The sequence below is a fragment of the Myotis daubentonii genome, chromosome 3 (genome assembly GCF_963259705.1).
Source record: "Myotis daubentonii chromosome 3, mMyoDau2.1, whole genome shotgun sequence".
Classification (NCBI taxonomy): Eukaryota; Metazoa; Chordata; class Mammalia; order Chiroptera; family Vespertilionidae; genus Myotis; species Myotis daubentonii.
Window position 1 is genome coordinate 111,953,707 of NC_081842.1, and position 22,748 is coordinate 111,976,454.

The following is a 22,748-nucleotide window of genomic DNA, read 5'->3' on the forward strand; positions in this document are numbered from 1 at the left end:
GTGACCAGTAATTCCCAGTCATTCTGCTGTTAGGGTCAATTTGCATATTGCCCTTTTATTATATAGGATAGAGTCCTGGTGCATGGGTTGGGGCCAGCTGGTTTTCCCTGAAGGGTGTCCCGGATCAGGATGGGTCCCACTGGGGTGCCTGGCCAGCCTGGGTGAGGGGCTGATGGCTGTTTTCAGGCTGGTCAAGCCCCCCAGTGGGGACCCTCACCCCATAGGGGTGTGGCCAGCCTGGGTGAGGGGCTGATGGCTATTTGCAGGCTGGCCACATCCCCTTCAGGGTGGGGGGGGTCCCACTGGTGTGCCTGGCCAGCCTGGGTGGGGGGCTGATGGCCATTTTCAGGCTGGCCACGCCCGTGGGCTGGAAGCAGGTATCTGGGATTTATTTAACTTCTATAATTGAAACTTCGTAGCCTTGTTCCAGTTTGAAGCCTGGGTTGCCCCTGGCAACCCAGGTTCCCAGTCCCTCCTTGAGCAGAGGCCACACCAGCTGTAAGCAGGTATCTGGGATTTATTTATCTTCTATAATTGAAACTTTGTAGCCTTGAGCAGAGCCCAGGTCTGGCCAGTGCAGGCGGGAAGCTTGGCTTCCTCCATTGCCGGGGGCAACCTAAGCCTCCTGCTTGCTCCAGCTCCGTGGCCACTGCCATCTTTATGATGGAGTGAGGGAGTGACAGAGTGAGGGAGTGATGGTTAATTTGCATATTACTCTTTTATTAGGTAGGATTAGATATTATGTTGTTCTTAAGAAGCCCATAAATTAATTATGAATATTCTCATAGTATATAGAATTAAACAATTAGTTCTCAAAGTATATCATCAGACAAGCAGCATTAGCTTACCTGGGAGCCTATTAAAAATGCAAATTCTCAAGCCCCACCCCAACTACTAAATCAGAAACTCTGGAGTGAGGACCAGAAATCTTGTTATCACAAGGTCTCCAGGTGGTTCAGGGGCTGGCTAAAGGATAAGAATTACGAATTAAATTTAGTCATCACAGCATGATTGATAAGGACACAAAGTAATCTTCGAATTATGAGACACCCTCATAATATTTGGGGAAGAAAGAATGTGCCTTGAAAGTTATAATATGATTCAAATCCTATATCTAAGGTTATCCTTTTACGAGTAGAGAATACTTGGTTCCTTTTACCATTTCCTTTTATTTTGTAGTTTATAATTTTTTAGCTCTTTGAACAGAAGTCTTTAGGGCCTTCAAAAAATATATTTTAAAAAATCATGTACTTTGCCCCAATTATCCGTTTTTTCTCACAGCTACTGCTAGCAATCTTCTACATTCATTTTCTCTGTTTTGAGGTGCAAATGGTAGTGACAGTGAAAAGGAAAAATGAAGTAAAGCCCACTGCCTGGGAGAACATATTTGCCAATGCTATTTCATATAAGGGTTTAATCTCCAAAATTTAGAGGGAATTCATAAAACTTAACAAAAGGAAGATAAGCAATTCAATCAAAATATGGGCAAAGAACTTAAATGAACACTTTTGAAAGAAGACACTTTTCTTGCTGAGAGATATATGAAAACATGCTCAAAGTCACTGATCATCCAAGAGATGCAAATCAAAACAACAATGAGATATCATTTCATACCTGTCAGAATGGCTATCATCAACACACAACAAGTGCTGGAGAGGATGTGGAGAAAAAGGAACACTTGTGCACTGCTGGTAAGAATGCAGACTGGTGCAGCCACTGTGCAGAACAGTGTGGAGTTTCCTCAAAAAGTTAAAAATGGAATTCCCTTTTGACCCAGTAATCCCACTCCTAGGACTATATCCCAAGAAACCAGAAACACCAATCAGAAAGGATGTATGCATCCCTGTGTTCATGGCAGCACAATTTACAATAGCTAAGATTTGGAAACAACCTAAGTGCCGATTAGCAGATGAGTGGATTGAAAAACTGTGGTACATCTACACAATGGAATACTACGCCTCTATAAAAAAGAAGGAACTTTTACCATTTGCAACAGCATGGATAGACCTGGAGAACATTATGCTAAGAAAAAAAAAGCAGTCGGAGAAAGATAAATATCACATGATCTCACTCATATGTGGGATATAATGATCACCATAAACTGATGAACAAAAATAGATCCAGAGACAAATGGCAAGGGAGGTGGGGGAGTTAGAGATCAAACAAAGGACTTGTATGCATGCATATTAGCATAACCAATGGACACAGACACCGGGGCAGTGGGGGCTTGCCCTCAGGGATGGAAATGGAGTGGTGGGAGGTCAATCTGGGAAAAAGGCGACACATGTAAAATTTTAGACAATAAAAAAGCACCCCCCCCCAAGAAAAATGAAGTAAAGGGAAGCAGAAGAGAATCTATCCACTGAATTAAGAAGTAACAAACATTATAAGAAAGACTAAATGTAATGGTCTGTCTGAATTTAAATGTAATCTGGGTTTTTCATTCTCTTGTAGATGCACAGAACCAAGGAAGTAGAAGCCTACCTGGTTTTCTTCCTGGAGCTTCAGACCCAGACCACAGCCTTTATGTCTCATCTTCCAATCCAGAGAACCAAGTGTGGCAGTCAGGTCACCCTCCACCAGGAAGCCTCCCTCCTGGTCTAGATTATTTAAGTCAGGTGCTTTTTATTTCTCTATTTCTATATATTTCCCCTCGATATGAATACAAATGTGATTTCTTGCTTTTCAACCAAGGTTGAAAGACTTCAACAAATAAATTACTGAATTAAGAATAGTATTATGAAACATCAAATTATAATTTTTTATTTTATTTATTTCTACTTTGAGGGAAGAAATTTATGTTTACATTTATTACCACTTTTAGTTTCCTTTATTTGACAGAGTAACAAGAGAACATTTATCCTCATTGCTCAAAGTATCAGCAAATTGATCTTTGTCTAATATGTATGTCTTGACACCTAGAGCTTTTTAATTAAAGAATATTTATTGAGTACGTGCTAAAATCAAGGCACATAGAAAACATAAAACCTAGACCCTTTCACCCAAACATTCTTCAACCTAATTGGCAAGACAAAAAAAATGTTGACAAAAAGCACCAGGCTATGTACCAAAGCCAGATAAGCACACAACTGTAGCATATGCATAGAAGGGGAAAAAGTTGTTATACCTGAAGAGAGGCTTCTAAAATGATCTAAGAGTTCAGTGTTTTCCACTGAATATCAAAAGGTCGATAGATATTTCCAAATCTTAGGTATTGTACATTATGCTGCTATGAACATAGGGATGCATATATCCTTTCTGATTGGTGTTTCTAGTTTCTTAGGATATATTCCTAGAAGTGGGAACACTGGGTCAAATGGGAGTTCCATTTTTACTTTTTTGAGGAAACTCCATACTCTTTCCCATAGTGGCTGTACCAGTCTGCATTCCCACTAGCAGGGCAAGAAGGTTCCTTTTTCTCCACATCCTCACCAACACTTGTCATTTGTTGATTTGTTGATGATAGCCATTCTAACAGGTGTGAGATGATACCTCACTGTCGTTTTGATTTGCATCTCTTGGATGATTAGTGACTTTGAGCATATTTTCATATATCTCTTGGCCTCTGTATACCCTCTTTGGAAAAGTATCTATTTAGGCCCGTTGCCCATTTTTTTTAATTAAATCTTTATTGTTCAGATTATTACATTTGTTCCTCTTTTTTCCCCGCATGACTCCCCTCCACCCAGTTCCCACCCCACCCTCCTCCCTCACTCCCCATCGACTGTCCTCATCCATAGGTACACGATTTTTGTCCAGTCTCTTCCTGCATCCCTCTCACCCCTTTCCCCCCCAAGAATAGCCAGTCCATTCCCTTCCTACGCCCGTGATTCTATTATAATCACCAGTTCATTCTGTTCATCAGATTATTCACTTGATTTTCAGATTCACTTGTTGATAGTAGTGTATTTGTTGTTCATAATTTGTATTTTTACCTTTTTCTTCTTCTTCCTCTTCTTAAACGATACCTTTCAGCATTTCATATAATACTGGTTTGGTGGTGATGAACTCCTTTAGCTTTTCCTTATCTGTGAAGCTCTTTATCTGACCTTCAATTCTGAATGCTAGCTTTGCTGGATAAAGTAATCTTGGTTGTAGGTTCTTGGAATTCATCACTTTGAATATTTCTTGCCATTCCCTTCTGGCCTGCAAAGTTTCTGTTGAGAAATCAGATGACAGTCGTATGGGTACTCCCTTGTAGGTAACTGACTTTCTCTTGCTGCTTTTAAGATTCTCTAATTGTCTTTTGCTCTTGGCATTTTAATTATGATGTGTCTTGGTGTGGTCCTCTTTAGATTCCTTTTGTTTGGGGTTCTCTGCGCTTCCTGGACTTTGAGCCTATTTCTCTCACCAGGTAGGAGAAGTTTTCTGTCATTATTTCTTCAAAGAGGTTTTCAATATCTTGCCCTCTCTCTTCTTCTGGTATCCCTATAATTCTGATGTTGGTACACTTGAAGTTGTCCCAGAGGCTCCTTACACTATCTTCGTATTTTTGGATTCTTTTTTCATTTTGCTTTTCTGGTTGGGTGTTTTTTGCTTCTTCATATTTCAAATCTTTGACTTGATTCTTGCAATCCTCTAGTCTGCTGTTGGGAGTCTGTATAATATTCTTTATTTCAGTCAGTGTATGCTTAATTTCTAGTTGGTCCTTTATCACAACCTTGAGGGTCTCATTAGATTTCTTGTAGATCTCATTAAATTTATCAGCAGTTTCTAGAAAATTCTTGAAAAACCTTAAAAGTGTGGTTTTGAACTTTATATCCAGTAGTTTGCTTTCCTCCATTTCTGTCATTTGTGTCCTTTTTCTTTGTCTCCGCATTTTTTATGTTTCCCTGTGTTGATAAAATGGTTTTCTGTGCTGAGTGTCCTCTAGGACCCAGTGGTTCAGCCTCCCCAATTACCTGAGGAGGACACCCTTGGTGCACCCTCTTGTGGGCTTTGTGCACAGTCTTGTTGTAGTTAACCTTAATTGCTGTAGGTATCACTGGCAGGAATTGACCTCCAGGCCAATTGGCTGTGAGAATCAGCTGTGTCTGCAGTGGGAGAACTTCTGTGCTGGAGACACCCCTCTGGGGCTAGACTTGCTTTGACGGGGCTTTGGTGCTCACTGAGTTTGCCCCCTGAGTGTGTCCTTTATGGTTACATGGAGCTGCAAACTGGATGGTCCCACTCTGACCTCTGGGTTTCCTGGCTCCTGGATCTCTAGGGAGGTGCTAATCTCGCTTTTACCTGAGGCTATCCAGCATAAGCCTCCCTGCAGGGCTTGGGTGGGGCGGGTCCCACGGGATCAATAGGGCGGGGCTAGCAGCTATGGCTGCTCTCAGTCTTACCCTCAGAGGCTCTGCTTCTCAGTGTCCAGGTAATCGCTGCAAGCCCCTTGGAGAGAAAGCTGCCCTCAAGTTCCGACCGATGCCAAACAGTTCCACTTCTCCCATATGAGTCTGGGTCCCTAGTGACTCACCCAGGACTGGAGCTCAGAGCCTGAGACTCCCTCCCAATTTAAAATGACAACCACACCCTCGGCCGCCAGCCCGCTCCGCATGCACCTCCACACCTTAGTATTTTACTTCCATACTGCACCTCCTCTGAGTCTTGGTATGCTTTTCTCTTTCCTTCTAGTTGTAGAATTTCCACTCGGCCAGCCTTCCTGTGGTTCTGGATGATGTCCATCCCATCTTTTAGTTGTATTTTTGAAGTGGTTGTTCGAGGCAGCAAACTCCGGTGTTTACCTATGCCGCCATCTTGGTTTCTCTCCCCATTTTTTTGATTGGGTTGTTTATCTCCTTTTGTTAAGTTGTATGAGTTCCCTGTAAATGTTGGAGATTAAACCCTTATCAGAGATAACATTGGAAAATATGTTCTCCCATGCAGTGCGCTTAGTTGTTGTTTTGCTGATGGTTTCTTTTGCTGTGCAGAAGGTTTTTATTTTGATGTAGTCCCATTTGTTTATTTTCTCTTTAGTTTCCGTTGCCCCAGGAGCTGTATTGGTGAAGATATTGCTTTGGCATGTGTCTGAGATTTTGCTGCCTGTGGATTCCTCTAAGATTTTTATGGTTTTCCCATCTTATGTTTAAGTCCTTTATCCATTTTGAGTTTATTTTTGTGTATGGTGTAAGTTGGTGGTCTAGTTTTCTTTTTTGCATGTATCTGTCCAATTTTCCCAACACCATTTGTTGAAGAGACAGTGTTGACTCCATGGTGTGCTTTTGCCTCCTTTGTGAAATATTAATTGAGCGTAGTGGTTTGGGTCAATTTCTGAGTTCTCTGTTCTATTCTACTGGTCTATATGTCCGTTCTTGTGCCAGTACCAGGCAGTTTTGAGAACAGTGGCTTTGTACTACAGCTTGATGTATGCCCTTGAGATAGCTAAGATTTGGAAACAGCATAAGTGCCCATCAGCAGATGAGGGGATTAAAAAATTGTGGTACATCTACACAATGGAATACTACATTGCTGTAAAAATGAAGGAACTCCTACCATTTGCAACAGCATGGATGGACCTGGAGAGCATTATGCTAAATGAAATAAGTTAGTCAGAGAAAGATAAATATCACATGATCTCACTCATTTGTGGAATATAATGAACAACATAAACTGATGAACAAAAACAGAACTAGAGACACAAAAAGCATCAATCAGACTGTCAAACCTCAGAGGGAAGGTAGGGGAGAGTGGTGGTAAGGGGGAGAGATCAATCAAAGGACTTGTATGCATGCATATAAGCATAACTAATGGGCACAGACACCAGTGGGGTGAGGGCATGAGTGCGGGGAGTGGCGGGCAATGGGGGGATAAGGACACATATGTAATACCTTAATCAATAAAGAAAAAAAAAAGATGGATGGAAATCCAAGGGAAATCAAACACCAAGTTGATAATATTGTCTTTGACATTGTGCATCTCCAAGCCAATTTGCTTGAAAAATCATATTATTATATATAGTCACTAGTCATCATTAGAGTTACGGTAAGGCTTATAATAATTCAAGCCTTATAATAATTCAGTAAAGAAATATCATCAGAATTATGTGACAAGTTAATAGCGATTATATATGTACAGTTGTTTGAGTATTTTATTCTACAAAAGATTACAAATACACTTACACTAATATTGAGATGTGAGCACATCTGCTGCAATTTTCTGCTTGTTTGGCATTCTTTCAAAGTATCAAGTTTATCTCCTTTAGCAAAATCAAATCTGTATTAATTCCCTTAAGGTGCAAGAGATTTCTGTTATGCCTGATAGGTTTAAGCTGCATGCAGCATATGTTCCTGGGAAAATGTTTATTATTGCAGATGCTTTCTACAGAAACCCACTGGCAGACAAATGTACTTTAGAGACTGCAGAGCTCAGGGAGATGTGTAAAAGAGCTGACTAGAGTTGATTAACTGCTGCAAGCTGTTTGGGAACATTGTCAGACAAGGTTTTGCCAAGGATAAGAGTGACAGACCAGTAACAGAGGGCTGAGGTTTGATGATCACATACGGTCATCACATATTCTTCTTCCGTCCATGAATGATGACACACCTAGAGCAAGATGCTGGACATGAATACATTTTTTTTCCACATTCAATAAATAGAGGTATAAGCTCATTGGCTTCAGTTATAAAGCAAAGTCAATTTTCCAAGAATATATCTTTGGCAATATTTTACAGAATACAAAAATATACCACAAATTGGTAAATATTTTATTTCAAAGGAAAAGATAGTCTATTCATCATACACTAAAAAAATACATATTTGTTTTAAAGCAGTGTATTTTTAACAGAATGAATGACCATTTTAAAAGCTTTATACCACAAGCCCGTAAGAGACATAGAATGCATTAACTTTTATCTAAGAACCATAAGAATTAAGTAAAGTTATGAACTTTTGAAAATAGTACATTTTTTTCTGTAAACAAACAGAAAAATACACAAAAATATACAAAATTCTCTAAATTAAAAATATCAAAGTAAATTTTTTTAAAAAATCATCTATTCTCCTTTAATCAAGTTCACTCAATCACTATTGAAAATCTTTTTTTTCATTTACAATTTGTAAATAAATTCCCAGGTGTGTGTGTGTGTGTGTGTGTGTGTGTGTGTGTGTGTGTGCGTGTGTATGCACATGTGTATATATGCATATTTGTAGATGTATATTTTTTATGTAGGTTAAACCTAAGAATAATATAAAGCTTCTCCTTCCAGATTAGATTAACATGTTCAAAATAGTCAAAGATATTTTATTCTACAAGTGTCAAAGTATAATTATTATAATTTATTTACCTAGAGATAAAAATAGTGAGTTATAGTCTACAAAAATGTAAAGATTAAGTTTATTTTGAAGTAGAGTTGAGCCTTGAACAATGCATAGGTTAGGGACACTGATCCACTGAACAGTCAAAAGTCCATGTAAAACTTTCGACTTTCTCCAAATTTAACTACTTCTATAGCCTACTATTGACTGGAAGCCTTTCTGATAACATACTCAATTAACAAAAATTTTGTATGTTATATGTACTATAAACTGTATTTTATAATAAAGTAAGCTAACGATAAAGAAATGTTATTAAGAAATCATAAGGAAGATAAAATACATTAATAGTATTTATTTAAATCTGCACATAAGTGGATCCATGCAATTCAAGTTTGGTTTGTTCAAGAGTCAACTGTACATATATTAAATGCAATTACTGAGACTTGTAAACATGATAAATTATGGAGAAGAATTTATTATTAAGCTATATATTCAATGCTGTCATTAGATATCCATTCTACAACTTTCATACTTCAGGAGTACTTTACTTGCCCTGACACCTGTATATATGACTCAGTAAAGTTTAAAGTTTACACTTTCCAACAATTCCCAGTTTATATATTAATAGCAATTGATGGGAACGGCTCATTTGGACCATGGTTGATATATGGCCTAGGAATAAAGGAAACTACAAGAACAACCAAAATGAGACCCTCAAATGTAGATTTTCTCAAAAGATAGATCAAATCAAATCAAATGTTTTTACAGAAGATGGGGTGAATATTAGAGTAGAGAAAATATGGAAGAAAGGTACTCAAAAGTTCAATAGTATCGCTAAAGAATTTTTTTTACCAGGTTCTAAGATTAGTTTAGTGATGCCAGTGTAACAGACTGGAAAGAATATCAAAATTGGCTACAGTACAGCCAGGGTTCAAGTCCTGGCTTAACAATTTGCAAACTGTAATTCTGGGACAAACTACTTAATCTACCTGGGATTGGTTCTGCATATGTAAAGCAATGATATCTACCTCTGAGTTCTTATGAGAATTAAATCAGACACTATGTCAAAATATTTAGCAGAGTGACTACTACAGAGAAGTCATTAAACAAACTACTGGTATTATTAGATACTAGAGGCCCAGTGCACAAATTCATGCACCAGTGGGGTCCCTCAGCCTGGCCTGCGGAATAAGGCCGAAACCAGCTCTTCGACATTCCCCGAGGGGTCCCGGATTGCAAGAGGGCACAGGCCAGGGCGAGGGACCCTACTGGTGCACAGTACATGATCAGGGCAGGGAGTAATGCGGGAGGGCTCCAGGGCCCTTCTCACTCAGTCCTGATCTGCTGGACTCCAGCAGCAAGCTAAGCTACCAGTTGGAGGTCTGCCCCCTGGTGGTCAGTGCATGTCATAAAGAGCAGTTGAGTGGCCTTAGCATATCATTAGCATATTATGCTTTGATTGGTTGAATGGCTGACCTGTCAACTGGACACTTAGCATATTAAGCTTTTATTATATAGGATTACAGAGGTACAATTTCCCTTTCCATTGTAGAGCAGATCTTTTATTTTTTAAAATAATTATTTATGGTTAAAAGTATTACATAGGGTAGGGTGGGCTGGTGGGGGTTAATGGGGGAACAAACACCCACCAGCCCACCCTACCCCCCAACCCCAGGCCCTCACTGCCCATGGTCTGTGTCTATGGGTTATGCATATATGCACACAAGATCCTTGGTTGATTACCCACCACCTTTCCTCCCCTGCCTTGCCTCTGAGATTCTGCACTCTGTTCCATGCTTCCATGTCTCTGTATTCACACCATTCATCAATTTATTTTGTTACTTAGATTTTTCCAATTTGTTACTTCTTCTTTTCCAATTTGGATGCCTTTTATTTCTTCTTGTCTGATTGTTTTGGCTACCATTTCCAGTACTATGTCGAACAGGAGTGGTGAGAGTGTGGGCATCCCTGTCTTATTCCTGTTCTTAGAAGAAATGGTTTTTTCCCATTGAGTATGATGTTAGCTGTTTGTTTGTCATATGTGGCTTTTATTATGTTGAGGTATGATCCTTCTATTCCCACCTTGCTGAGGGTTTTCATCAAGAAAGGGTGTTGAATTTTGTCAAATGCTTTTCTGAATCAATTGATATGATTATATGATTTTTATATCTCAATTTTTTATGTGATGTATCATGTTTATTGATTTTCAGATATTATACTATCCTGGTATCCTCAGAATAAATCGCACTTGGCCATAGTGTATGATCTTTCTAATGTAATGCCAGTCTCAATTTGCTAGAATTTTGGCATCTATATTCATGAAGGATATTTGCCTGTAATTCTCTTTCTTTGTATTGTCTTTTTTTAAAATATATTTTGTTGATTTTTTTTTTTTTTTACAGAGAGGAAGAGAGAGGGATAGAGAGTTAGAAACATTGATGAGAGAGAAACATCAATCATCTGCCTCTTGAACACCTCATACTGGGGATGTGCCTGCAAGCAAGGTACCTGCCCTTGACCAGAATCAAACCTGGGACCCTTCAGTCTGCAGACCGATGCTCTATCCACTGAGCCAAACCAATTAGGGCTCTTTGTATTGTCATTATCTGGTTTTGGGATTCAGGTAATTCTGGCTTCATAGAGAGAGCTTGGGAGTGTTCCCTACTCATGAATTTTTGGAATAGTATGAGGAAAATAGGTTTTTGTTCTTCTTTGAATGTTTGATAAAACTCCCCTGTGAATCCATCTAGTCCAGGGCTTTTGTTTGTTGGAAGTTTCCTTTTTTATTATCATTGCTTCAATTTCCTCCAGAGTTATTGGCCTATCGGTTTTTTATATTCTTCCTGATTGAGTTTTGGAAGGTCATACTTTTCTAGGAATATGTCCATTTCTTCTAAGTTGACTAGTTTGTTGGAATAGAGCTGCTCATAATAATTTTTTATGAGTCTTCATTTTTCTGTGGTGTCTGTTGTTATTTAGCCTCTTTCATTTCTGATTTTGGTTGTATGAGTCCTCTCTCTTTGCTTCTTTGTGAGCCTGGCTAGAGGTTCATCAATCTTGTTTATCCTTTCAAGGAACCAGCTCTTGGTTTCATTGATCTTTTGTTTTTTGTGGTTTTTTTTGGTCCTATGTCATTTATTTCCACTCTGATTCTTCCTTCTGCTCACTTTGGGCTTTTCCTGTTGCTCTCTTTCTAATTCTTCATGTTGCAGAGTTAGATGGATTATTATCAGTTTTTCTTGTTTGTTCATTTTTGAAGTAAGCCTGTAATGTTATGAATTTCCCTCTCAGGACTGCTTTCACTGTGTCCCATAGATTTTGTATAGTGTTTTTATTGTGATTTGTTTCCAGGATGTTTTTTATTTCTTCTTTGATCTCTTTGGTAACCCAATCATTGTTTAGTAATATGCTATTCAGCCTCCAAGTGTTTGAATTTTTTGGATTGTTTTTAGTGTAGTTTATTTCTAATACTAGAGACCTGGTGCACAAAATTTGTGCATGGATAGGGTCACTAGGCCTGCCCGGCAATCAGGGCCAATCAGGACCTTCCGGGTGCTGGCTGGGGCTTTCCTTCTGCCTGCTGGCTGCCTGCCAGGGCCTTCCTTCCCCCAGCTGCTGGCTGCTGGCCGCGGCCTTCCTTCCCTCAGATTCTGCATGCTGGCTGGGACTTTCCTTCATTCTGCACTGCCCCCTCATGGTCAGCGCACACCATAGCAAGTGGTCAAACTCCTGGTTGTTTTAACTCCTGAGGAGACAATTTGCCTATTAGCCTTTTATTATATAGGATTATGCCATTGTGATCTGAGAAGATGCTTGATATGATTTTAACCCTTTGAGTGACAACCAATATCCTAGGAACTATGCTAAAATTGCCAAGGCATTTTGAGTTAAGGTTTTTAAATTTTTTTTTCCCACATAAAGAGTGAACTACTAGCATCAAATAGTGACACTGCAGGAGGAGTGTGATAGCGCTCCCAGGCACTCTAGGGGTTAATTTTCTTGAATTTGGAGAGACTGTGCCTGTGTCCCAATATGTGGTCTATCTTTGATAATATCCCATATGCGCTTGAGAAGAATGTATATTCTGTAGCTCTGGGGTGGAACGTTCTGAAGATGTCTATTAAGTCCATCTGATCTAGTAAGTCATTTAGGATTGCTGTTTCTTTGCTGATTTTTTGTCTAGAGGCTTTATCCAGTGATGAAACTGGGGTATTAAAGTCTCTACTATGATTGTATTGCTGTCTATCTCTCCCCTGCTATCTTCCAGAAGTTTTTTTTGTTTTACATATTTGGGTACTCCTGCATTTGGTGCATATATGTTTATTGGAATTATATCCTCTTATTGTGTCTATCCCTTTAGAATTATGAAGTGGCTTTCCTTATCTCTTATTATGGCCTTCACTTCAAGGTCTATTTTGTCAGATATAAATATTGTTACTCAAGGTGTTTTTTTTCATTTCCATTTGACTGAATGATATTTTTCCATCCCTTCACTTTTAGTCTGAGTCCCTTGTTCTGAGGTGGGTCTCTTATAGATAGCATATATATGGGTCGTGTTTTCTTATCCATTCAGTAACTCGATGTCTTTTGACTGGAGCATTTAATCCATTTACATTTAATATTATTGATAGGTACTTGTTTTAACCATTTCTATTCTTTTTGCCTGTGTTCTTTCCCCCTTTTCTATTTCTTTTTACAGCATTCCCTTTAGCATTTCTTGCATTGTTGGCTTGGTAGAGATAAACTTCCTAAGGCTTTTTTTGTCTGCAAAGCTCCTGATTTTCCCTTGAATTTTGATTTATAGCCTTGCTGGATAGAGTATTTTTAGATTCTGTCCCTTACTTTGCATCACTTTATATACTTCCTTCCATTCCCTTTTGGCCTAATATGTTTCTGTTGAAAAATTATTTGGTAATCTGATGGGGAATTTTTTGTAGGTAACTCTCTATCTCCCTCTTGCAACCTTTAAGATTCTCTCTTTGTTTTTAATGTTTGCCATTGTAATTATGACATGTCTTGATGTTGGCTTTTTCGGGTTCATCTTGCTTGGACTCTCTGTATTTATTTGACTTTTTTCTTCCCCATATCAGGGAAGTTTTCTGTCATTATTTCTTCAAATAGATTCTCTAATCCTTGCTGCTCTTCTTGTCCTTATGGCAGCCCTATCATATGTATGTTACTTCATTTCATGTTGTCCCAAAGCTCCCTTAGGCTCTCCTCCTGCTTTTTAATTTTTTTCTCCAGTTGCTGTTCAGATTGGGCTTGTGAATGCACTATTCGGTCCTTTGCTTCTCCTAGACTACTGTTGAAACATTCCATTACATTTTTGTGTGTAGCTATATCACTTTTGAATTTTTCCTGATTTTTCCATAGGTTGTTGATCCGGTTCATGAACTATATGACCATTACTCTGGATTCTTTTTCTGACATTGCATGCCTTCATTTCATTTAGTTCCTTTCTTGGTGACTCATCTTGTTCTTTCCTTTGGGGATTGTTTCATGTCTCCCCATTCTAGCTATAACCAGAAGGTTCAAGAGCCGAGTTATGGGGGCCTGAGCTGTGTGCAGCAGGAACATCGCGCCACCTAAGTATCTCTGAAGAGCTCAAACACTGAGGTGTGTGGCTGTTGTGGGTCTGTGGGAGCTGCGTGCACCTAGAATCAGTGTCACTGGTGCTTGGTGTGGCTTTGCTCGTGCACCTAGAATCAGGGTCCTTGCACACATGTGCTGAGAAACAGAGTCCTTGCGCACATGTGCCAAAAATTAGAGTCCTCAAGCATGCACCAGGAATCAGAGTCCCCGTGTGTGAGCGCCAAGAACCGAGAATCGGAGTCACTGGCTCTTGGGTGCAGCCTCACTTTGCATGCCGAAAATCAGAGTCCCTGGCCTGCTAGGGGGCCCTGGTTGCACAGCCACCTTGTGTTGGCAGGTGGCCTGCTCGCACGTCACAGGTCACGCAGGCCCTATGCTTCTGCAGTGGGCCAGTGGGGAGAAGGATGCACTCTGTGACTCACAGAAATCTGTGGCCTGGATGTCTGGAGTCTCAGTGTCTGTGGGTCTGCAGTTGTGGTAGCATGTCTTTGTTCAGAGTGGCTGTAGGTTCCTGTTTTGCACCTGAGGCCATTTTGGGTGGTGGTGAGGCTAGGATCCTAGTCACAGCAGTTCTTCCCTTCAAGATGGCATGGTTTCTGTGCCAGCACTGGCTGCCCAGGTGTGTTTGTAGCAGCAGTGGGGCCTCAAAGTGTATGATCACCAGGTCCTCCGGCCCCTGAAAGTCCTGCAGGATCTAACTGTCTCTAACTCACACACACACAAACACACATACCACAAACATTCACAAACTCACCTTTAGCTCTCTCATTCTCTCACATTCTCCACCTCCCTGACATCTTGCCAGTCGCCATCTTCCTTTCTCTCTTTGTTTCTTGATGAGTCAGCTAGTGGTAAATCAATTTTGTTTATCCTTTCAAAGAACCAAAAGAACCAGCTCTTGGTTTCCTTGAGTCTTTGTATTTTTATTTTTTTATTTGTTTTTTGGTTTCTATGTTATTTATTTCAGCTCTACTCCTCATTATTTCCTCCCTTCTACTTATTCTGGCCTTTTCTTGTTCTTTCTAGTTCTTTAAGCTGTAGGGTTAAATAGTTTGTTTTTGGTTTTTGAAAATATATTTTTATTGATTTCAGAGAGGGAGAAATAGATAGAAACATCAATGATGAGAGAGAATCATTGAGTGGCTGTCTCCTGCACGCCCCATACTGGGGATTAAGCCTGCAACCCAGGTATGTGCCCTTGGCTGGAATTGAACCTGGGACCCTTCAGTCCACAGACCAATGCTGTATACACTGAGACAAACTGGCTAGAGCAATAGTTTGTTGTTGACTTTTTTTTTTTTTTTTTTTTTTTTTTTTTTGGTGGGGAGTGGTGCATATGCCTGTAGTGCTTAGAACTTCCCTCTCAAGACTGTTTTTTTAGTTTCTGAGGTTTTGGTTGTTGTGTGTTCACTTTCATTTGTTTCCAGGAAGTTTTTATTTATTTATTTATTTCTTAATCTTGTTGGTAACCCATTCATTGTTTAATAACATGTTATTTAGTCTCCATGTGTTTTAATATTTTTCTGTGTTTTTACTGTAGTTGATATCTAATTCCATTCCACATTGTTCTGAGAAGATGCTTGATATGATTTAAATCTTTTTAAACTTGTAGAGATTTGTTTTGTGTCCTAACATGTGGTCTACCTTTGAGAATGACCCATGTACACTTGATAAGAATTTATATTCTGCAGCTTTGGGGTGAAATGTTCTATCAATGTCAATTAAATCCATCTGACCCAGTGTGTCCTTTAGAGTCACTGTTTCTGGGTTAAGTTTTTGTCTGGAAGATCTATCCAGTGAATTCAGCGGGGTGTTAAAATCCCCTCCTATGACTGTATTTTTATTGATCTCTCCATTAATGTCCTCTAGAAGGTTTTTTATATATTTAGAACCTCCTATATTGGGTGCTTATATGTTTACTAGGGTTATATACTCTTGTTGGATCGATCCCTTCAGTATTATGTAGTGACTTTGTTGTCTCTTGTGATGGCTTTCATTTTGAAGTCTAATTTATTGGATATGAGTATTGCTACTCCAGCTTTTTTTTTCTATTCCATTTGCATGGAAAAATTGTATCCATCCCTTCACTCTCATCCTGTGTGTGTCTTTTGTTCTGAGGTGGGTCTTTTGTAGACAGCATATAGTTGGGTCATGTTTTTGTATCCCTTCAGCTATCGTATGCCTTTTGATTGAATCATTTAATCCATTTACTTTAAAAGTTATTATTGATAGGTACTTATTTATTGCTATTTTAATTCTCTATGTCTAGGTATCTCTCTTTTTATCTTTTCTCATCTAGCAGTCCCTTTAGCATTTCTTGTAATGCTGTCTTGGTGTGGATGTACTCCAGCCTTTATTTATTTATTTATTTATTTATTTATTTATTCATTGTCTGGGAAGCTCTTCATTTGACTTTCTAATTTGAATAATAGCCTTGCTGAATATAGTAATCTTAGTTTCAGATCCTTTCTTTCTATTACCTTGAGGACTTCATGCCATTTTCTTCTGGCTTGTAGAGTTTCTGATGAGAAATCAGGTGTCAGTCTTATGGGAACTCCTTTCCAGGTAACAGTTTTCTTTTCTCTTGCTGTCTTTAAGATTCTCTCTTTGTCTTTAATTTTTGGCATTTTAATTATGATGTGTCTGGGTGTAGGCCAGTTTGCATTCTTCTAGCTTTGTGTTCTCTGTGCCTCCGGACCTTGTGGGAGTTTTTTTCTTTACCAGTTTCAGGAAGTTTTCTGTCATTGTTTCTTCACACATATCCTCTATCCCTTACTCCCTTTCTGTCTCTTCTGGCACAACTACTATTTGAATATTGTTATGTTTCATGTTGTCCTGTTTTAATTTGTTTTTTCTTTTTGTTTCTCTGATTAAGTGATTTTTTTCTACCCTGTTTTCTAATTCACTGATTCGGTCCTCAACTTCCCCTAATATGTTGTGTATTCCTTCCAATGTGTTCTTTATTTGTGTTATGTCATCATTTATCTCTGACCATCCTTTTTTCATAGTTACTGTATCTTTGTTCATGCTGTTGAGCTTCTTTGCCATCATTACTCTGAACTGTTTCAGATAAATTTCTTATCTCTGCTTCATTTTCTCTTCTTCTGGAGAATTCTGTTTTTCTTTCATTTGGATTTTTTTTTTGTTTGTCTCCTCATTTTGGCCATCTTTTTGGGTTTGTGTTAGGTAGATCCTCTATGCCTCTCAAACTCTAGTGCAGGACAATGTCAAATGCTGTTTCTGACTAATTAGACCAGCAAAGACTCAAAGACTCCAGAGACCACCTCAGAAATCAGGATTTTAAAAAGATTCCCAGGTGATTCTAATGTGCAGCCAAGGTTGAGAACCACTGGTCTATAGACTGATAGGATTCTGACTTTAATGACCCCAGACAATTGTCCTCAGGTGAGGCTAGAGTTTTTTTCAACAGGATGGGGTGGTTGCTTCTGTCTGGTGGCTAATTGTTATTTTTAGTCTCTTAAGTGGCCTCAGGGCAAGGTGTTTTCCAATAGGGTAGGTCAACTGTCTTCCCCCCAGGAAGTCAAATCTCTGTATGGGAAAGATGTCCTTTGCTGTGTGAGGGAATGACTCAGCACTGGAAACTGGGGGTGTCTGCCTTCTAAGTTCTAACCCCTGTGTCCCCAATCCTAACTTCTGCTCACACTACTCTAGTCCACTCTACCCTCCCTCTGCCAGAGCGCAAGGTAGGTGGTTCCACAGGGTATTTTGTGCATTGGCCCTTTAAGAGGGTGCCTGCATTTCTAGCTGTCTCTTCCTGGAAATTCACAGCCACATGTTATGTGGGTACCCTTCTCAGGAGTGGTGCTCTCTGCTGGGGGGCCCATCTTGGGGATTAAACCACAGAATTCTCAGTGGCAACCCTTCACAGCTGAGATATCTCTCTGGGACTTCAGTTGCTGTCTGTGGGAGCCCACCAGCCCTGTCGCACCTCTGCACTTTCCTCCTGTCTCTATGTGGTCACCACTGTTGGTCCACAGCCATCAGGAAGTTTTTCTATATTTTATTTGTAGTTTCAGTTTGGTCCTGGGAGAATTTCCATGCAGCATCCACTTTCTCCACCACTGTTTGTAATCTCTTTTCTGAACAGCAGATCTTAATTGATGACCTCTCATTTTCAAGACTAAAACTTGATCCATGACACTAATATTCAAAATTCCTAAATTCAAAACCTTAGTCTTGCCCTCATAGTTCTTCCCTCATTCCTAAGTTACTTCTACATATATCCACTGGTAAATCATCATGGATAGCTTTTATGAGGCTAATGTATTCTTTTCCCAAAGCCCTCCATTTTTTTTTCTCAAAAGAAGAGACCAGAACAAACAATAGTACACTAGAAAAACTGATTATAATTTTTTAATAATTTTATTGAGGTGACATTAATAAAATTATATAGGTTTCAACTCTATAACTCTATAATACATCTATGGTGTGCCCACCAATGAAAGTCAAATTTCTTTCCAACATCATACAGTCTACCCCCTCTACACTTAACTATACCTCTACCCTTCTTCCTTTTAGTATCTACCATACTGTTGCCTATGTCTATGAGTTTTTGTTTGTTTGTTTGTCTTGTTTGTTCATTTGTTGCTTTCAGTTTTATATCCCACATGTGAGTGAAATCATATGGTTCTTAATTTTTTTCTATCTCACTTATTTTGCTTAGCATGATATTCTCAAGGTACATACATGTATGTTGTCACAAATGGCAGTTTTTCATCTTTCTTATGGCTGAGTAGTACCCTATTGTGTGTGTGTGTGTGTGTGTGTATCTACACACACACACACACACATACATATATATACTAGTGGCCCAGTGCATGACATTTGTGCATGGGGTGCGGGGCTCTCAGCACAGCTTGCACCCTCTCTAATCCAGGACCCCTTGGGGAATGTCCGACTGCCAGTTTAGGCCCGATCTCAGCAATTGGGCCTAAACTGGTAGTTGGACATCCCTTTCACAATCTGGGACCACTGGCTCCTAACTGCTCACCTGCCTGCCTACCTTATCACCGCTAACTGCCCCTGCCCGCTGTTCTGGTTGCCACCAACTGCCACCCCCCCACCAGCCTGTTTGCCCCTAACTGCCTCCCCACCCTGCCTGCCTGGTTGCCCCTAACTGCCCCACTCTGCCAGACTTGTTGCCCATAACTGCACCCCCCCTGCCAGCCTGGTTGCCCCCAACTGCCCCCCTGCTGGCCTGGTCACCCCCAATCCCCCCCCCTCCTGCTGGCCTGGTCACCCCCAACTGCCCACCCCCTGCCAGCCTGGTTGCCCCACGCAGCCTACTGTTGAGTTGTTTGGTGATCCCTCACTAACCCCCCCTGCCAGTCGGGTCACCCCATGCAGCCTGCTGTTCAGTCATTTGGTCGTCCCTCACTTATATATATAATATCTTAGTTATTCAATCCTCTATCAAAGGACATTTTATTCATTTTCATATCTTGGCCACTGTGAATAATATTGCAATGAACATCTTTGAGAATAAATGTTTTCAAAAATTTCAAGTAGATACATAGAAGAGGGTTTGCTGGGTCATATGGTAACTCTACTGTGAATTTTTTTAGGAACCTCCATACTCTTTTCCTTAGTGGTGGTATAAGTTTTTATTACCACCAGCAGTGAATGAGGATTCCTATTCTCCACAACCTCTCTAACACTTACTTGTCTTCTTAATAATAGCTATTTCAACATATGTGAGGTGGTATCTAATTGTAGTTTTGATTTGCATTTTCCCTAATAGCTTTACTGTTGAATGTCTTTTCATATATGTTGGCCATTTTTATGTCTTCTTGGGAGGAGTATCTGTTCAGGTCCTCTGCCCATTTTTAATTGAATTGTTTGGTATCTTTTTTATTGTTGAGTTGTATGGGTTCTTTATATATTTTTTATATTAACCCCTTGCTGGAGCTGTTATTTGCAAATGCATTCTCCCATTTGGTTGGTTCTAATTTTTTTTATTTGCATAATTGTTAAAATAGGTTTTAGAATATTTAAAATCATAAATTATTTTTGGAAAATATTTGTTATAAATCTTAAGAGGCCACATGCACACTTTTATCAATGACAAGATTTGAATTAAAGAAATATTAGTTTTACCTTCATGTCAGTATATATAAGAATAAACAAAATAAGATAACTTCCAACTTTTTTGATTTTGTGATGCCCAATGCCAAATATTAGTAGTGTCTACTTCAACTTAACAATTACATATGAGTGTATTAATGTGGAAGAGAATAAAGTACATTTAAAGGCAACATAGAAAATTAAACATTAGAAAAGACAATCAGCATTAGATTTTGTATTTATGACTTCAAGTACTGAATGTCAAATTTAAAATATATACAAATTCATTCATTCATTCTAAAAGCACATTTTTATTATTTTCTTTAAAAACAATTTGCATTACCTACTTTTTAATATAGTCATTTCTCAATTGTGTGGATACTGTATCCCTGTAAATGGACTTCATTTCTAATTATGTAAGGAAAGTTTTACTGTTATGCATTTAGTGACATAACTTTTATTCTGCTTAAATTGATATTTTATCAACATCAGCAGGATATCTGATTTTTTTCTAGTCCAAAGGGAGATGTGAATGAAAAATTTTCCACAGTAAGCTCTTTCTGCTGTAATTGAGGGCAATGAACTGCTGCATGACCAAGTAGGAGTAAAGTTAGGCAGGGTTAGAACAAGCGGCCAGACATTCAGATCCTTGTTGTTTTATTTCGTTTTCTTATAAAAATAAGGGGAATCAACTTTTTAAAAATCACAGGGATTATTATTCACAGAGATTGTTTAAAAATCTTCTCAAAGTATTGATTCTAACAGCTACTCTTTTATCCATTACCACAAAAAGAGAGCATAGTTAAGCACAGTTTCTATTTATATTCTAGGCAAATCTGCATAGGAATCTTCAAGGTTCTTGTAATTTCTTATTTTCACTTAAATAAAAAAATAAAAAAACATTTTACTTTCTTTTTTAATATAAAATGTGAGTTGTGCCTGGCCAGCGCGGCTTAGTGGTTGAGTATCGACCTATGAACCAGGAGGTCATGGTTTGATTTCAGGCCAGGGTATATGCCCAATTTTCAGTCTTGAGGCTTAGTGGGGGCTAGTTCAGGAGGCATCCAATCAATGATTCTCAGCATTGATGTTTCTATCTCTCTCTCCCTATCCTTTCCTCTCTGAAATCAATAAAAATATATATTTAAAAATAAATAATCAGATAAAATAAATGTGAGTTGTATTCAACTGTTTTGATAATAGAGAACATGAAAAGCATCTAATTTTATATACTCTTGTAAACAGGTTGATAATATCTCTAAAAGTTTTCAAAATGTTGTGATGTAATGTTTCATAGCCTCATGTCATCTTTAACAGTTAGACCTAATTGTATATAGTCTAGTAAACTGGTTAAGAATATCCCTACAAAATATAATGAACAACATAAACTGATGAACAAAAACAGATCCAGAGACAGAGAAGCATCGATCAGACTGTCAAACCTCAGAGGGAAGGGGAGGGTGGGGGTAAGGGGAAGAGACCAACCCAAGGACTTCTATGCATGCATATAAGCCTAACCAATGGACACAGACACCAGGGGGGTTAGGGCATGGCGGGGGGGGGGGGGGGCGGGGAATGGGGGTATAAGGACACATATGTAATACCTTAATTAATAAAGAAAAAAAAAGAAAGAAAAGATAAAAATCACAAAAGAAAAAATAGTATAGCTACTTCAGCCTATCTGAATTCCAATAGCTGTCTCTTCAGCTCTGCAAGATTCTTAGACTCTCGTTTTACACAGCCTTGCTGGGGCTGGGAAACAGACTCCTGCAGTAATATAGGACAGTTGTAAGATTTACTTCATTTTCTCCCTTCTCTTAGGTACCACAGTCCTGTAAGGCCTTTTTTCAAATATCTGAAAAGAACATTTTCATATATATTTTCTGTTTTTTAAGGTATTTATAGCGAGAATACAATTCCTGAATCAGGTAGGCTTTTTTTTTTTTTTTTTTTTTTTTTGGACCAGTTATATAAACTTTAAAACATATAAAGTGGAATATTTTTTGAGCTTTTAAACAAATAGCCAATTTCCATGTTTCCTGGTTTTTTTGTGTGAAAATAAACATGCTTCTCAAATTTAAAAAATAAAAAAAAAAAGAAAGAAAGAAAAAAGAAAAAGAAGAATATCCCCACAAGTTTTCAGTGTTGTGATGTAATGTTCCCGGTTCTGTCTCCCTCACAGTTAGACCTGATCGTTGTGCACCAGCAGGTGGAGCTTCTTGGAAGTAAGTGTATCCTCTTCTATTAAAGTTGTTGAAAATATCTTAGGTTTCAGAAGTTCCTTTATATCTAAATATTTTATAAATGATAGTTAAATGCTTAGAATAACTTTATTTAAAAATAGCACTATTTTATTTTTAAAAAATAAACATTGAAAGTGAAATTATTATGCTGACGAAAATAAGCCTAAAAGCATAAAACTCTCCAAGTCTTTGGTGATATGCCGTTAGAAATCTAGCATCATTTTTAATCTTAAAATTATTTTTTTTAAATGTGATCATTTCCTTGGTTGCTAGTACTTTTAATTTTTCTTAATAATTCCAGAAATGGAAATCAAGTTTAAGACTAAATTTTAAAAAAATTATCTAAACAAAATTCCACTGTTTTATGATTTCATCAGTGATTCATCAAATTGGCAAATTAACAATAGACAAATTTACAAGTGTGACTAACTTGCAAATTACTTGAGTATTTTTGTTCTTAACATATGATATTATTTCTAAAATATGTCAAAATTGAAATAGACAGTAGAATAACATACACCTGTAGATATATTGCCAGACAGAGATTTTAGACAAAATTCTTAGTATCAATGAGTTGTTCCAATAAATTTC

The 22,748-nt window shown here is 38.5% G+C and overlaps 1 protein-coding gene across 1 annotated transcript in view; it reads left to right on the forward strand.

Annotated features, from left to right (window-relative positions):
• PLSCR5 (phospholipid scramblase family member 5) overlaps positions 1-22,748 on the forward strand; it is a 35,003-nt gene that overhangs the window by 5,272 nt on the left and 6,983 nt on the right. Inside the window, exons 2-3 of the mRNA XM_059691669.1 lie at positions 2,455-2,618; positions 22,097-22,139. Coding sequence (XP_059547652.1) covers positions 2,455-2,618; positions 22,097-22,139 — 207 coding nt within the window. The remainder of the gene's footprint in view (positions 1-2,454; positions 2,619-22,096; positions 22,140-22,748) is intronic.